The sequence below is a fragment of the Scatophagus argus genome, chromosome 14 (genome assembly GCF_020382885.2).
Source record: "Scatophagus argus isolate fScaArg1 chromosome 14, fScaArg1.pri, whole genome shotgun sequence".
NCBI classification, from domain to species: Eukaryota; Metazoa; Chordata; class Actinopteri; family Scatophagidae; genus Scatophagus; species Scatophagus argus.
The window spans coordinates 7,746,690-7,761,769 of NC_058506.1; the positions used below are offsets into that span (position 1 = coordinate 7,746,690).

Genomic DNA, 15,080 nt, shown 5'->3' on the forward strand with positions numbered 1-15,080 from the left:
TAATTTAATAGTGTTCATTACACCCAAATTAGAGTACATTTCAGTTTGCTAGTTGCATGTCAGTTTTAAAATGTAAAAAAGACTGAAAAAATGTTAAACCTTAACAGTCTTTGCTTTGTGCTGTGAAATGAAATGTGAGCTTGCAACACCCACTGGATTATATGGTGACAAATCAGTTATATCTCATCTCTACTTTTATTTACAGTTGAATGCAGCTCAGTGGGGGATGGGGAAGGCACAAAGCACCCTTACTAATGGCAAGTGATACTGAGAAAGAGAGTGCACGTACAGACAATAAAAGAAAAGGCAGCAGTATAAAATGACTTCAAAATGACAGCAGATGTTTAATCCAATTTCCTTGGTAGCTGAAGCTGTGTAAAGATCATATAGTGGTTGTCCCCTTTAAAAGCCATAGGGATGGCTGTGTGCCATCCAAATAAGCAGTCCCAAAACAACACAACTGATCAACAGTCTAACAAGAAGAAAAAGACTCGGAGAGAATCTATTGCGGGCCAATAGACTGAAGAAGAAATCAACGTGCCCAGTAAATAAACAGTGCTGACTGTTTTGAAGTCGACTGAATGAAGCAGTCTTCCTCAGTTTTCAACATGTGTAGATTTTTTCTTTCTCATTTTTGTGTAGTATATTGAAAGGAAATCCCTCAGTATCTAAAATTATAATTCTGGCTGGGGCAAAATTACAGATACAGAAAATATCACATGGACCATAGAATCAATCTGCTAAAGCTCCCTGAAAGTCAAACCACGCCTTATCTCATGTTCTCTCCATGCTACTAAAGTATAAAACATGCTAAAAGCTGAAATCCGCTGTTTAAACGATGTTTCTGGAAGCTTCCTCCCGCCACTTGTCTCTGCATTACCTTTCATCTCTACTTCAAATGTGCATCCACATGCAGAGCCCATGCTCCTGGAGGGGGGGCAGCGAGCGTCCCTACAGCATCTCAGCAGAAACAGCTTTGTCAAACTCGGTTAGCCGCCTCCGAGGGGAAACACCTCTTTCCACAGTAATACTCCAACTATTCACATCATGCCCCTGCCTCTGCCTCAGCCACCTCATCAATCCACACAGCAACAAAGGTAAACAGCCTCACACCTTCCAAACAGAGAGCCGTGCTGCTTTGTTGACACAGTGTATGTGCAAACCGCCTGCACAGAGCGTGAGCGACTCACAGGACAGACTGAGCTTCATTTACAGAAAGTAATTGCGCTGGAGCCAAGTGGTGCACTTTGTGATGGGAATTTTTTTTCCAGCTTTGCTAAAACCTTGTCTATATTTGTTGACTCTCTTGAGGGAACTGCTTTGACGGGGACACACAATAAGCTCAGACAAACACAAACATGTCAGCTCCGAGCAGAAACGGCCAGTGACACTGGCATGCTACTTAGCCACTGTCCTTCTTATTGTCACACACCTTGGCATGAAATAACATGACACTTGTCCGGTCAGGATCCATTAAGATACTATGAATGAAAACACTGATGAATCAGGGTTGGGATTTTGGGCCCTGATGGACAGATGGACACTCTGGATTCAAGTAACAATTTAATGATGTATCTAATGTTTTCCCTAATTTAAAAAAGATGGGGAGAAGTTTCCCCACTACTTTGCTTTCACTTCCCTCCCTGTCTCTGGAACTCTGCTCACACTTTTGTACCCACCTAGTCAAATTGTTTATAACATGCTACCTTGTTGAGGCACAATTCTTGCTATGAAAACACAGGATATACCCTCACAGCTGTAATGTCACTGAAGATTTTTGACTCCTCTCAATGTGAAATGTGCGATTTTTATGCTATGCTGTGTACATGTTCTTCAGTCTTACTCTGAATGTAGTGCAGGGAAAAATCAGAAACATATTTTTGAAAACAACCAGTACAAAAGAAATCAGTGTCTCCCTGTGTGTGGAGATAATAAGAGGCAGACACTGTGCAAGACAGACTGTTTGAGTCTAACCCAGTCATTATTTCAACAGCTGTCCTCACACACACAAATTCGTTTTATTCATTTCATTCTGATGAAAAACACCAGATGTGGGAGAACATTTCATACAAAACACAAAAATAGAATTGGGAAAAACTCAAGAAGCGTAAGAGTGGTTGGTAGCAACATGGACACTCGCACAAAAATGCCAACAGATGATCTCTCACTGAATATTTTCCCTCCTTTTCCCATGCTGGTTTCGGAGAAACATCTGGGTTTTTCTGTTCCTGAGGACTCCAGGCTCCACTAAAAGAGCAGAAAATGTGTTTACGATGCTGCTCATGTTGAGAGTGAAAAAAAAAACAGGAGGAGAGCTTAGAGCTTGTCTTCTAAAAAAGATAAATCAGAGGCATTTTCTTTGGTTCTATTCACATAGTCTCTTAAAACCTGTAATCATTACAATATACACACTATGAGGGGCAGACACATGGGGTTTCTCAGGGCAAGGGAATTGTGCTATTTAAGTGTTGTCTATTATCCTTGATATAAGAACAGAGAGAAAACCATCAACTTGTGCATGTCAAGGCAGCACAGCATGGCACTGTGGTTAGCAATGTTGCCTCACAGCAAGTAGGTTCTGGGTTTATTTCTCTTTGTAGATTCTATCCTGGGGTTCAAAAGCATTAGATAGATTGAGATATACTCTTGTTCGAGAACTGGCCTGTTCCAATTGTGTTTCTGCCCTGCTGCAGTAAAGAGAATGGCCCGAAAGTGACAGCATCCTCTCTTGTTGAACCAAAGTTACACTAGTTTATTGTTGTCTGATGAGAAATTAATAAATACTTAGTTGGGCTAAGTGATTAAACATGGTTTCAGATGAAGCATTAACTTATCTTCAGTTTACCTCACGTCTACAAATCACCGATGTGATTAGCTATTACCCGTTAACTTGGACACAAATATCACCATTAAGTTTGTTGATGCATGTTTAGAATATTTGCAGCGAAGAGAGTAATTGATGTTTACAGTTCAGTTAGCCAGCATTTCACATAATGTTTTGTTGATGTCTGCCTGTTTCCTCTCTTTCTTTCTCTGTGCTTCTGTCTCTGTGTGCAAACTCGTATTAATCATGTTGGGACCAAAAATTCACTTCACACAGTCAAATAATGAGGATTCATCTCCCATTTGGGGGCAAAAAAATCTGTTCCCTACAAGACAAACCATGGAATTTTAGACTCGGTCCATTGTTAGTTTTTGGGAGATCTGCTTATTAGCTTTCTTGATGAGAATATCTATGCCACTTTTTTTGTTTGTATACTAAATACAAAACTGGTGGCAAAAGGGCTGACTTGGCTTAGCACAACAGAACATAATATTAAAAAAAAACAAACAAACCATTTTTTGCAATTTTTACACATTTATGCACAGATAAAACTGAGATATATTATGTCAGTTGGAGAGTATCAGAGGGGGGCATTTGATGTAATTATTTTTAAATTTTGATTAAACTTGTCTAGCTGTTAACCCTGGTTCCCATCTTTTTGCTTACATAAGCTAACTATCTGACTATCTAACTATCCAGATGGTAGATTCAAATTTTTTACATGCATACAAACATTAGATTGGTATCAACCCTCTTACATGTACCCAAAAAATGTTAAATTATTTCTTTAAGGTTAGGGTTAGTGTCAGGCTTGGGTTTTAGTAAAGTTGCAGTGAGGTGAGGGAAATATTTAGTGTCCAGGGAACTAATGGAAGCAACAGGCTTGTTTCACATTTTAACTTGTAGGAAAAGCACAGGTGTTACAAATAAATCTCACAATGGCTCTGCTCTATGTGTCCCAGTGAGCCATATCAGTGTGACAGTGACCCAACATGCATAATAACAGGACCCAGAAACTGAAGCAGCTAAATGGAATTTAACCATCATTAATATAAAGGGACAGGCTTGCCCTGGTTTGAGTCATCATTGTTATTATTTATGTTTTGGGGTTTTTTGGGGTTTTTGGTTTTTTTTGCTTTTCCCACTTACATTTCAAAAAGGCCCATTCCTCACCTGTGCACCACATGTCATCAGTGTGTTCCTCTGTCCTGCACACCTGCAGCTCGTGCCCTCATCAGCCTTGGTGACCTGCTGCCTGCCTCACCAGCTGCTCCTCATTACAGCCCTTTTTTATCAGCTCACCTTAGTTGTTCCAGTTCTCTTGTTTGCTTCTGTCTACCTGTTTGTTTTCTGTCATTACCTTTTGACTAACTGTGTATTTCTGTTGGGGTTTTTTTTTTTTCTTTCTTTGCAAGTTCACAGTGAAGTTTGTGTCACTTCAAGTTCTGTACGTCAGCTGCCTGCTTGGTGCAAAATTGGGTTCAAAAGTGTGACAACTGCTTTTCTGCTTTTTCACGTCTGTGGAGATGTGTCATGTATTTTCTTTTTCTTTCTTTTTTCTTGCCTTGGCCATAAATGTGGATGATGTAAGATGCAGTTATGATTCCCCAAAGCAGCTGAGTGATTTCACTTCCTAGGCCTGATCCTACATACTGTCTGTTTACATCATTTACACTGAATCATGTATGAAGAGAATGTAGTAAGGCAATATAAAATTGCTTCAGTATGTTTTTATCGCTTAATCACATGAACCATTCAAAAATTGAAAGTTACCTTTCTGTGATGCAAGGGATTACATCCCTGAGGAGCAAATGGACATGCTGATCTGATCAGGGCAATAATTGTGCAGCTGTAACACCTGCAGTCCATGCTTAGGTTAAGGTGTTAACATATCTGACTGTAATAATGCATAGCATAATCACATTAACGTAATATTGCAGTACGATTCTCCCAGACTTACTATTGATGGAAGGCTATTCTCATATTTCCTTTAAAGGAATGACAACACTTGTGTAAAGAGATCCCCTACAGTGGCATTATAATATAAATAAATAAGCCTATTTCCCCTCTCTGAATACTTCATTTTACCATGTACATACTGTGTCAAAGTCCAGGATCATCCCCCGCTGTCAGAATTTCTTTCCTCTGTTTGCCCTCATAATTCAGATTTAATCCTTTGTAGCACACACACACACAGTCAGGCATCTTGGACTGAAATACATCCTCTCCCTCTTGTTTGAGAACTGATTTCTGGGTTAAATGAGAAGTCAGATAAGGATTTATTTTAACATTTTTTTTATTTTGTCTATGTGTTGTGGATTCAGAGGAAGTGATAAACACTTTCAATCAATTACAGGAAGACAGAAGAGTGTTGAGAAATGAGCAGTGATCATGAATGCAGTGATCATTTGATGAAGAACTGATTACAGTTATCAATGAAGTGTAAAGCTCGAGTAATAATCTGCTTAATTGCTTCCACAAATCAGCCAAACACAACCAGAAAGCAACCAGGAAGTGCGGTTTAACAATAGACAATATACACATACACACATGCCTTTAAATACAGACTGCAGACATCTGTTTCCAGGCAATTCTACTGGCCTTACATTAAAGTAAGATAACAGATACAAACCACAAACATAAACAGTTAAACAAAAGACTGGAGAAATCGGTATTGGTGATGGTGGTTTAATGCTCATCTATCCAAACGCTTTCAACAGATTTCACTCAAAACCACAAATGTAAACCTCATGGTGGCACCAGAGGAAAATCAGAGGAAGTCAGCAGGTGGATTTCATGACAATCCACCTCACAGAGATATTTAATTCTTTATTTTACAACATTTTCATGTCCCTGTCAAAGGTACTCTATTTGCTTTCCATTATTAGGAGGTTACTAAATATTGCTTCACCATCTATTTCACATACTGTCTTGAAGAATTGTGAGAAATCCAGAGACCTGGAAAAGCTATAGCCCAGCAGTCAGTGACGTGGTCCAACAGAGCTCCAGCTGCTCTCCGCTAAATAATCCATTCTTAAGGGTGTAAATTCCTTTTACAGGCTGTACAGTTCTTTGACAGATGAGAATGGCCACAATGAGCTGGCTCTCCATCACCGGGAGAGAAGCGGAGGCAGAGGGTTGCATTATAACTGACAGACAATTGCCTGACCACCCGCCATTTGCTTGGACTGACAATGTTCAATATTTTGAAGATGGTGGTCGATGTTAGAACCTCTAAATTATACAAAAGGTCCTCTGGGACACCACTTTAATATATCTCACTACAGAGAACAAGGCTCACGGTCACATTGCGGCTCTCTGCTCTATGTCTGTATTGTCTGGACTAAAGACATCAGCCATACAAAATGCTTAGAAATGGATAAAATGCTTCATTTTAGCCAGTGATTCAAACTGAGTTCAGTCGGGTGTTTGTTTCACTGCAAGAAGTCAGTGTTTTAGGCGATCTTGTGGTCAGCTTGTCATTTGTAGTATTTGCACTTCAAATCATATGTCTTTGGGAATCAAATCAAGACATTTGTAGAAGCACAGTGGAGTGAAAAGCAGACAAGCTGGAGCTGTACAGTAAATGCAATGACTTTCCCCAGCATCGTACACACTTTCTTTGTGTTTGTCTTCGACCATTTTCAATTACTGGTGGAGCTACTATCCCCTTCCTTGATCTATCCACAACATTGTTATCTTTCACTGCTACTTATAATATGTTTACTCATCCTGATGAATTCAATTACATCTTTTCAGAGGAAATTACTGTGGGGGTGGTTCAGCCTGCCAGAGGTCAGTACTAACTGTGAATACTAAAACTACTCCTCCAAACACATTACACAGCCTATTACCTGCTGCTTTTCACACTGCTCTCTACAACCCCACATAAGCCTTTCCACTGCCACAGATGAAATGCTTTCTAGATGGGATGTGGCATGGAGAAGAGGGGAAGAGAGCTGGAGCTGTCCCCAGGCCTAATCGTTTCAGAGAGCCATCCCCACTGCAGCCGCAAAACACGCCAGTCCTGATTAGGGAGCTGTGTACATGCACAGGTAGAGCGTGAAAGGTGTGGAAAGGAGGCTTGGCCTTGGGGGAAAGCTAACCATGTCGACTCTTTTTTCAGTGGATCGATAAAGAGCGAGGCCAAAGGCAAAGCAGGTAGAGGTAAACTACAGATGCACTGCCTTGACAAAGTAGACATCTCTTCATTTAGGGTTATGCTAGAGGGGTACTCGTCACTTGGAATAAATTAAATGCGTATGGCGACACCCTATTTGGCGTGGCACAGAGTTCATTGCCTTCCCTGTTGGAAATTTTGCCTCAGTCTTTTGCTTTGAGAGGGAGATTTCATAAGTGCAGCAGTTATGGGTTTTCTCCTTTGCTGAGGATACATGTTGACAATTTCATTGCAAACCTTTTACTTTAAACCTCTCAAGAAATTACTGTTGAGACAAAACACAGGCTGTTGAGAAAACCTCTGATGTCATTATCCAAATGCAATAAGCCATTTCAGATCCATCCAAACTGTCAAACCTAAATAGGACAGGAAAAGGGCCAGTTTCATTTTTCTCTCTCTCTCTCTGCACATACTGCTCTTATATTTCTAATGCTTTAGTGTAACTTTGTATTTTTCATTCCCCCCAAGTAAAGCATGCTAATACAAAACTAATATTTACCTACAGAGTTTTAATTTATGTTTGCTTCCTTTATAGCAAACCACACACAGCAGATTCTCTTTTTTAAAATTGTCATATACATGGCACATATACATTAATATTCCACAAGTCAATAAGTCATACAGTATACTGTACAAATAGGATAGAGACTAAGATCTATGATTATGACTAAGAAGTATATGATGGTATATTGTTATACCTGCATTTCTTATTTAAGATTAGTTTAAGAATAGTTAATAAAGCTAAAGCTGAAGTTGATTCAAACTGAAGCTAAATCTACCCAAGATGCCTTGCTTCTTTTTTAACTGTAAATGAACACATTAGAACTGGACGAGTAACTGAGGAAAACAAGAGGAGAAACGTGTGGTGTCAACACCGTGCCTCAATCTCAACTGTCCCCCAGCAACAGTTCAGCCCCACTTAGTTCAACAAACATGCATGCAAAGTCCAAAAAAGCACACACTAAAATATAAGCTTCATTAATCAACTGTTATAGTTGGTCAGTGTCGAGATGTGTGAGCGATGGATCCGAAGCTTTAACTAGCTACCATGTAGTGCTCCTGTGTTGTGTAGTCCCACCAAATAGACATTTCAACTGGATAGGTTACAGCAGATTCGGTCACTTGCGCAAATCATAGTCCATTATTATGCTATTGGACAGCAACATGACACTCAAAACCTCAAGCCAACAGGAGGCATCTGTTGTCAAAAGGTAAACAAACTCCTGAAGCACATAATTTGTTGCTCATTTAATACCAGCCTTTCCAGGTTTACTCCTGATACCTGACTAATAACTTTACTCATTAATTGCTGCACATTGATTGACGCATACAAACACTAGCACACTAACTGTCCAACAAGAGCTGGTCAGTCAAGTATAGTATGCACATGGAGAAAACAGTTAGCCTTTCTGCTAGCAGCAAACATGCTAAAGCAAGACTGTACATGAGGATCTGCTCATATGACGTGATGCTAACAGTCATTTATAGGCTAGTCATACTTTCATCAGTCCTGGAACTACAGAGATGTGATGCAGTTCTTCCTGGAATAAAACTTTGTGTCTTTTGGCCTTGAGGTGCATTAAAATGTTTGTGATTTTTTTCTGTCTGGTGCGGTTAAGACTTTACTGTTGTGCTCCAATACTGGTGCATGTCATGAAAGCAGTTTGGACTGAATTCTCATGAAAAAAGGATTACTAACTTACATATTTTAAAATAAAGTTACTATATCCTTACAAATATGTCACATATGCAACCTGCCTTTGCACATTTCCACATATTATTAGTAATATTTATTCATTGTTATTATTCTTATTATTATCATTGTTATTAGTAGTAGTACCGATATTAGTAGAAGTAATTAATGAACATATTGATGAGAATATATACATGTTAAATTTACATTTTCACATTACGGACATTGATATGTGATTGGCAGTTACAGTTTCGACATGGGATATTTTTTTTCACATACTGTTTGCAACACCACAATCATTTACCTTGTATTGGAGCATAAGCAAAATACATGAGTTTATTCATAAGTTTGAAGTTTATTAAATCAGTTCGTTTACCCCAAAAGAAATGTTCAGCTCCTATGGTTCAAATGAATGCCAACCAAAGTCATCTGAGTCTGCTTTAACATAACCTGAAATGTTAAATAAAAGTGAAAAGTGAAAGAAAACCTTACAAACAAAGTGGTATTAAAAATACTTATTTCAGAATTCATATAACAGGGCTGCTTGCCCTATTTTTTGAACTGAAGCTGCATTTTGACCACACAGAGAGGATATGGGGGGTGTGAAACCATTTGTCCAACCACTTTTTGTTCTATATCTGAATTTTCATAATGAACTGCAAATTTAGCTGAAGTACAGCCTTGATTTAGTGTGAACACCAGGCTTTATGTTCAATAGGGTAAAACCAGCTGTTGGAGAACCATGCCAAGCAAAACAGTGATGCAATCCAAAAGGAAAGGAAAATTATTCTTTTCTTTCTACAAATAACAGCCCACACTTTTGAGGAAGAAAATATATGAGGCAATGACTCAAATTAGGATGCATAGAACATTCTCACAGAGCGTGAGAGGCATTTGCACATGAAGAGTTGAAAATGAGTCGCATTCAGCCAAGCTGTGAGCTCCACCTAGGAGGCAGTGAAAGAGACCGAGACGGGCACAGAGAGGGGCTGAGGCAGGCAGGCGCCAAGCCTTGAAGAGGGGCATTCTGGCATAATGACTCTCATTTACCATTGACAGGCCTTGGGAAAGTTAAACTAATTATGACAGCCCACAGATGCTGAATAGCCCTTGATGAAGTTAATCACTGGCAATCCAACAAACAGGTGTTGAATGATTTCTGTTACCTCCCCTGGAATTATAGGATGTTCAGATTTTTCCAGTGCCCGTCTCAAAGCGACAGCCTACACTAAAAATGTAGCTTTATTCCAATGATCCTGGCAATTTTCTTGAACATTTGTGAATATGAAAAGCATCTCCTATGCCGGAAAACAGAAAACTGATGCTTTGACCTGTAATGTTAGCGAGACAAACAGGGAGACTTACTTTGAGCTGAATTACTGCACGCAAAATGCTTTTATGAAACATGAAATGAATGAACTTCATTCCACTGTGGTAACAGGTGTCAATACAAAAGCAAGCCCACAGAAATCACCCTCTGTGAGTTCAGCACCTCTATTGCTGTCAGTGGTGCAGCTTTAATATGCACCTCATCCAGTAATAACCTGAAATCAACCCTAAAACAGCATATTAGTGGAATGTTTTAGTTTGTTTCATCTTGACTTAAACAGGATGAGTAAAGTGTTTCTCTTTGTGTGGATGGATGCTGAATTGCTGCCAAATTGTTAGTTCATACAATCTAAATTGCCATGATAATAAATACCATTTGTCAGATACTGATCCAAAATGGGCTTATCCAAAATGAGATATGACAAATAACTTTGTTCTGGAGCAATGAAGACTTACAAAATTCACAATACCGAAACTGACAGTGGCAGGTCAGTGAGAAAAGTGTCAACGAGAAGGAGGATCATAACTCATTTAATGAGCTTTAGGATATATAAAACATCCCTTTCTCCAACTCCCAGATCATTACAATTAATTGTTAACAGTTAGAGATAATGTGTAAGCATAAAGATAATAGGCTCAGTTGAATGCCATTAAATTGTGTAAGACTTCATGTGCAGCAGTAGGGCCAACAAAAAACTCTCCAAAATGAATGGAAGCATGATTGGCTATTAAGTATCTGTCAGGGTTTTATTAGATGTTCTAATTCGAATACAGAATTCAATTATTATTGAGCTGCTTTGTAAAGACCGAAAATGAAGCACACATTCATAGAACAGTGAAGATGTTGGGAATGCTTCAACATATGTATCCCCTGAGAAACTGGGATGATAGACGAGATGTATACAGTGTATGTTCCTTTGACATTGGTACAAAATCTGATTTGACCCAACGCTGTGAAAGTGATATCTGATAACATATTGTATATTAGAGTGTTAATTGGATTGATACTTCTTAAGATAGGTTCAAGCTGTTGCCTTCAGGTTGTCTATCCAGGTTAATGTTCATAACAAGTTGCTTCACTTTGGCCCTTGGAGATTTGTACTGAGATAATTAAAGGCCTGTGGCGTTCTCACTCAGTACTACTGTAGGACTTGTTGCACTCTGCTGGTTGCTGCCGCTTCATTTATCACACTGCACATCCCTCACCTATTCACAAACATTCATTTGATCCTCATTGAATGAGAGTTTTTATTTTATATCAGTGAATGTATTCATTTTATTTACCCATTTATGGAGTTAGATAGACTCTAGTTTTATTATTTGATTTCTAATGGACTAACACAGAGAGATAAATAACTAGTAGTAACTTCAGAATCACAAACCATTTGACTTAAATGTCTTTTGGATGTCAAAACACAGCAAACTCCACATAGAAGTAGTCATTTCCAAAACACAACTGCCTCATTGAAAGAATGGTGCAGATTTAGCAGCTGTCCATTTTATTTTTATTTTTGTTTATGCAGTTAAATGTGTAGGCTATAGTAAGATTTTTACTGATAGTCCTTCAAGAACTCATGACATGTTTTTATTAACATGAAAAATTAAAGTGATAGAAAGCATGCAGCAACAATTATTTTTTATTTGATCAGTGGGTATTTATTTCTTGCATCATCTCAGTCTGTCATTTGAATGGTTTTCTGTCTGTCTGAGAAATACAATACAAAATATCAGACTCTTAAAATGTTGTCCAAGATACACACTGCAAGAAAGGCTCTCTGTAATGTGTAAAAGGTCTTAAATCTGTGTGCTCGCACATTTTTGACACAGTATTAATTAAACCACAAAAATCAAGAAATATTAAAAAGAAAGAACAAAAAAGACACTGAGCAATTATTTTTGTTCATGTTGACTGAATTTTTTAAATGCTTGGTGTGAAACAGTCCTGGCGACTACAGAGACAACATCACAGTACAGGCTATTGTCTCTTCACTGTGCCTAAATACTTCATTATATTGCACGTACTGTACAATAATACATGATCAACTATTAGAAATTTGCCACCATTTACAAAAGCAACCCGAATTTGCAATCTGCAAATAGAAAATAAAAGAAGCAATGCAAATTGGAATGAAAGGAAAAAATAACCCAATAGTTCAGGACAACATTTGCACAATTCACTTTTAAAAACAGGTAAACACAATTTATAAAATGCATAAACCAACACCAGTTTGATCGATATTCTCTAGAATAAACATGATTTAGGGAAATAAATTAAAACCGAGATAACCGTTTTTGCAAATGAACCCTTAAGCTTCATTTATTACCGAAACGATTAAGTGAAAATGACCGAATGAATGTGCACACTGCAAATGGGAAAATAATGGCAAAGTTCCCTAAATTAAGTGTCTCCGTTCCCTGTGGTCTTGACAGTGAAATAGATGGATGGGTGTTTGTATTCCCTGCCAGGTAACAGACAGAAGCAAGTTCACAACAACAGGCTGTGCCACAAATGAAGGATTAGGACATTTGTGAAACAAAACCTCACTCATTCCCATACATGTTTACACATTCAGAACTTCTCACAGTGCCAAAACATCACAACCAGGAGGATTAAAAATTGAACTGGCCCACCTTGGGGAATTCGCTAAGATGTGAACATTTGCTGGTGAAGCAACAGCAGAGAAGTTGCTAATGGAAGCTGTTAAATTGTATTTTGCTCAAAAAATAGTGCACTGTACAATTTTTTTTTTCTTTCCCAGCAGTTTTGAGCAGTGAGTGAAAAGTGCAGGTGTGTTCTTGGTGTGTGTGCAATTGTGACACTGAAAACGTTCATGAATTCATAAATCAACAATAAGCACTAATGTACTGCGCTCCATCCCTGAGTGTGTGTTTACTGAAACAAGTTAATTAAACATTTAAGCAATATAAATATCGTCTGATGGTGTAACACTGTACCACAAATAAATGTATTTGCAGTTTGTTGCAGATTCTGACACTCAGCACTGAAGCGACACACCACCTTTCCTCCACTATATTCAATCAGGAGATGTTTTGTTGATTGTGTAAAATATTGTTTCAGGCGCCCGTCCAGAATTGCGCCTCGGTCGTTTTATGGACTGAGATGTAATGACTCAAACAGCCCAGGCGAAGTGAATTCATTTTCACAATTATTACGTTGTTTAGTCATCACTCGTCCCACATAAACATAAACACAGTTGAATGTGTTGCCATAAAAGGCTTCATCAAAACAGGATGTGGAAAAGCATTTACTTTATTGCACTTTAGTCGACCTAATGCTAAAGGGCTGCGTTACAGTACGATTCTTGTATCAACTAAGACACACGTCCTGTTCATAGAAAAAAAAGGATGAAAATTCTTATTTCTAATTTACATTCCACATTTAATCCGACATATTTTGTTCACCTTAGTCACAAGTCATCTCTCACACCCTGCACACAGGACAAACTGTATCTACATGCACTGCCTTGGAGGTAGCTTGTGTCTGCTGCATGTCCAGTAGCTTGACAAAGAAGGGATAAAAAAAAAAATCACAAAAAAAAAAAGATGTGACAGCAAAACCGTGCAGACACTTGGTTGAAACACAGCCCAACATAGTTATAATGATAAAGACAGGGTAGATGCACAATAGTGAAATAATTAGGACAAGGCCACTGTGCATAAATCCTTCCACAAGCACTCAACTGTGTCAAACAGCTTGGTCAATAATCTTCAGCAATTCCTGAGGATTAGAGTCTGATTACCGAGCACCGTCTGTCACACAGAACTCACTACCCAAATGAGTACTTCCTGACTGTTTACTAACATGTCACTGGAAAATTCATCCCATTAGTTTGAATATGGTTCAAAATAGTGTTAAGTTTGTCTGTGTCTCATTAAGTTCTTTTTTTCTGCATGGGTTGTCTTCATGCATTGTGGCCAAATGTGAGTGTGTGTTCTGTGATATGTGATCCACAGCGAACCGTTATGTAAATGACTGTTACATACACATTTTACCCAATGGGAAAAATGGGAAAATCTTTAACTTGTAATTAGGAGTCAAATGGGATTTTAATTTATTTGGTGCCTGCTTCTAATTCAACATTTTAATTTCCCCTGAGATTAAAGAAAAACTTTGTTTGATTGTTAAGATTTTAAACAGCTAACAGTAAAGTTACTATCAAATCAATCTTTATGTTACACGGTCACACCTAAATGAAGACACTTGTAGATCTGACAGTGGTGAACCTGCTTCCATTGCCCAGCAGTCTACCTCTACCCTCGCTTCGTACAGTTTGACAGAAAGAAGTCCACGGAACAATCCCCACAAAAGTACGTATGAGACCCAAGTTCTTACCTTGTCCGTGTATTTGGCCCACGGCAGCAGCCAGAACCAGAATCGCGAAGAGGTTCATAAACTGACAGTCTTGTCTCACGCACATGTCTACTAAAGTCGAGCTCGCTCTTCGCGTAGCTACAGAACACGTCCTTGTGTTGAAAAAGAATTACTTCCAAGGCTAAAAGAAAACAACAGCAAGCAAAGCGAGAATTTTAACGTCTGTGGAGGGTGGAGGGAAGAGAAGAAGAAGAAAAAAAAAGCGAAACCCAGCCGTGCGCCTTTCTGTTGCGCTTCCTATGTGTATTGGCGGAGGGACGCTAGTCGAGAATAATCAAGTGAAATGCGGAGGTCTCGTTTTAATTTGGACGCTCAGTACGCGGATTCCTGGCTGTGTGAGCAGGCGGCAGCCGAGGCTTCAGCACCGCGGACAGCTCCTAGCGTCAGCTGCTGGAACAGCCTCCTCAAAGTTCCGTGTGTGTGTGGAGGCGGAGGGGTGGGAGCACTGTACTCTCTGCACTCCCTTTGGATTGCCTGTACATCCTTTGGCTCGACACAGCCATCTGTCAGATCTATAGGTTTTTGTCACTATTTTTTTTATTTATTTATTTTATCAACAAAATAGTCCTAATCAGGCTCACGTGGAAAGAAAATGGGTGCTGCTGTTATGGCTCGCTGATGATAAGCACCAACAAACTGAGTGGTCTTGCCTGTTTTTCAA

General features: G+C 38.9%; 1 protein-coding gene across 4 annotated transcripts in view; it reads right to left on the reverse strand.

Moving 5' to 3' along the window:
* LOC124070843 (seizure protein 6 homolog) overlaps nt 1-14,793 on the reverse strand; it is an 87,820-nt gene extending 73,027 nt beyond the window's left edge. For 3 of the 4 annotated variants that reach the window (XM_046411122.1, XM_046411121.1, XM_046411119.1), the window contains exon 1: nt 14,381-14,793. In XM_046411122.1, the coding sequence (XP_046267078.1) occupies nt 14,381-14,465 (85 nt within the window). In that variant the 5' untranslated portion in view covers nt 14,466-14,793. The remainder of the gene's footprint in view (nt 1-14,380) is intronic. The other variant, XM_046411118.1, reaches the window with a different exon arrangement.
* Nucleotides 14,794-15,080: the final 287 nt, after the last annotated feature.